The 2,994-nt window shown below is 28.8% G+C and overlaps 1 protein-coding gene across 1 annotated transcript; it reads right to left on the bottom strand.

Moving 5' to 3' along the window:
* Window positions 1-323: 323 nt before the first annotated feature.
* LOC115698953 (transcription factor MYB14) lies at window positions 324-2,178 on the bottom strand. Its single transcript, XM_030626167.2, has 3 exons — window positions 2,036-2,178; window positions 1,367-1,496; window positions 324-1,241 (listed from the first exon to the last, which is right to left on the bottom strand). The coding sequence occupies exons 1-3, from the start codon at window positions 2,166-2,168 to the stop codon at window positions 599-601; spliced, it is 906 nt and encodes a 301-aa protein (XP_030482027.1). The 5' UTR covers window positions 2,169-2,178; the 3' UTR covers window positions 324-598.
* Between the last annotated feature and the right edge of the window lie 816 nt (window positions 2,179-2,994).

Here is a 2,994-nt window from a genome sequence, read left to right as displayed (position 1 = left end):
ATATAACAAAATCCCTTCATGCAAAGGGCTAGAATTCATAAACCAGACAAGAACACTAATGTAATACTCGAAGGTTTTTCTAGCCAAATATATTAACCTGTGAACTAGAGTTCGTTAATATTTAAACCACGTAAAAATTCTCGTCTTGATCTTTATATTTTATTTATTCTCTTCAGCATTTATTCTATTTTAAATCGGTTTTCAAAAAACTCATATGAGTATGATTATTTTTTAACAAATGTTATCATTGATTTTAAAATATTCTAAAAATTAAAAATAAATTATTAATAAAAGGAATAATAGATCATTTATAATTTACCAACCAGCTTACAAATTGCTGGATGGGAACATACATAAATATAGAATATTGCACACAAAGAAATTTAAAGATACTATACAGTATGGAAACACAAAGACCAAAGAGTTTTACAACATGTTCTAAAATAATTGTAATGAAAACTGATGAGCCAGCTTTGTTAAGATGTTTTAATCAAAACTTATCAATATATAGATACAGAAACTGGTTACATACTTACATATGGAGATGATCCATACATAAATTTTCGTCTCTATTGAGTACAGGACATAGTTTAAGATACTAGCTAGTATTTATATGATATAAGAAGTCGTTGACCATCCCTTGATCATCAGTAATATTATACAATGAAAGATTATAAAACGAGGCAATATTATTGGCTTCTGAATCTCCAAAATATGTAGTACTATAGTAGTACTGATGATCATCTTGGATGGGCATGAACACTTTATTATCTTCCACAAATGGTTCAGTCCAGAAACTGGTATCGTACTCTTCATAATGATCACTTAATAATGACTCATGTAGTACTATACCAACATCAGTACTACTACAGTACTTTCCAGTAGTACTATTAATATTATTATTATTATTATGGGGTGATGGAGCAGATGAATATTGAGAGCTCTCCAGAATTTGAGGAGAGACATGATCAGTAATAGTACTACTACTACTACTACTTTGAGCTTCTGATGATTCTCCATGATCATGATTGAGATTATGATTATCACACCCTGAAGAGTATAACCCACTTGAATGCTGAGATTTTGTTGGGTTTTCATCATCATCATCATCTTGATCGTGATCACTATTATTATTGTTATTGTAATTATTAGTTATTGCACGCTTTTTTAGGTGGGTGTGCCAATGGTTCTTTATTTCATTGTCTGTTCTTCCAGGCAATTTCGCAGCAATCATCGACCATCTACATATGTTTAAAAAGAAATTGAAATAAGTAGATGATCACGATCGATGAGTACAAGTGTACTATACATAATCAATTGATATTATTATTAATTACATTCTATGTATAAATGTATGGTTACTTACTTTTTTCCATGTTGTTGATGTAATTTGATGATTGTATTTTCTTCTTCGGCTGTGTAATTACCACGTCTCACATCTGGTCTAAGGTAATTCATCCATCGTAGTCGGCAACTCTTTCCACACCTTGATAGTCCTGTAATTACCCAAATCATCATTTAATGTCATTATTATTTATAGTATTGTTATACATAATGATTGGTCCATCAGTCATATTTTTAAAATTATTTTTTAAAGTTATATGGGATCTCATAATGGTGTTCTTGAATGTAATTATACATCAAATCACGAGTTTGCTGTGTTCTAAAAAAAATAAAAAAAAATTAATAACGAGTTTAATTATAATTTCTTTGAAAATTAGAAAATGACTGTCCTTAATTATTCTCCTGCTAGCTGGGGGAAATTCCATAATTAAATAGATGTGTATGAATTTGTATATATAGGCGCACAGTTATATCTGAAAAGTTCGAAATTGAAGATAATGAAGGTAGAATAACTAAACGTTTGTAGTGAAAAGCCTCAGTACTATTTATATATGTATTAAAAAGATGAGTTTTATAAAACACAAACCACCAAAATCTTTGCTTTCATAAACATTTAGTTCGATTATTATATGCATAAGCATGCTTTCTGAAATATTATATTTATATATATTATATATATAAATATATATACCAGCAAACTTGGGAAGTTCGCGCCAGTTCCAGTGTCCATATCTTTCAACATAAGCTCTTAACTTATCGTCTTCTTCAGGACTCCATGCACCTCTTTTCACTCCATTTTCGTCAATAAACGGAGCTCTCACCATCTTAATATTAATTAATTAAATTCTAGCTCTATAACTGTCTACCTGTAGTACCTCTCTCTCTCTCTCTCTCTCTCTCTCTCTCTCTCTCTCTCTATTTATTTCTAGAGATCTCTGTTTTTTTTTTTTTTCGTTTTTCACTCAATTAGCTAATTTAATTTGGGACAGTCTCTTTTGCTTTCTTGAATATATATAATAGAATAGCATAGAAGGCGTGAGCATAAAAACGTGCCTTTGCATTATTCATAGTCACAGTCTTCAAAATATATAATTATAATAGAAAAGATGTTATTACACATATGGACCCTATAACAGAAGATGCGATGAAATTAATCAAATGCCCCTTTTCGTAGAGTGATAAATAATATCACTATATACTTTACAGAAATGCTTTTTTTTTTTTTGTCTTTTAAGAAATTCAGAAATGCTTTGTTAAAAAGCTAACACAAGAAACCGGAAGAAGATGTCAATTGTCAGTTAATGCTTAAAGTGGTCCACTTTTGATTTGAGTGGCACTACCTATACGGGCTATAAGTATCTCTACAAATATATTAAAAATTGTCGACAGGATTAATAATTGATTGTAAATTTATTTCCAATCATTACATCAAATTACTAGTGTCTTTATACATATACATGTAATAGTAAAATAAATATTGAGATGTTATACTATTAAGGAAAAAATAATGTCCTTTTAAAAATTTACACATGAATACTATATTATAACACTGATGCTATACATTATTTTGAAGCTAAAAAAGTTATTTTATTTAAAAATTATGATATATATTAAATAATAATGTGTGATTATAATGATACTATTTTTAAA

The sequence above is a fragment of the Cannabis sativa genome, chromosome 8 (assembly GCF_029168945.1).
Source record: "Cannabis sativa cultivar Pink pepper isolate KNU-18-1 chromosome 8, ASM2916894v1, whole genome shotgun sequence".
Lineage (NCBI taxonomy): Eukaryota > Viridiplantae > Streptophyta > Magnoliopsida > Rosales > Cannabaceae > Cannabis > Cannabis sativa.
This window is presented reverse-complemented; position numbering and strand designations above follow the sequence as displayed.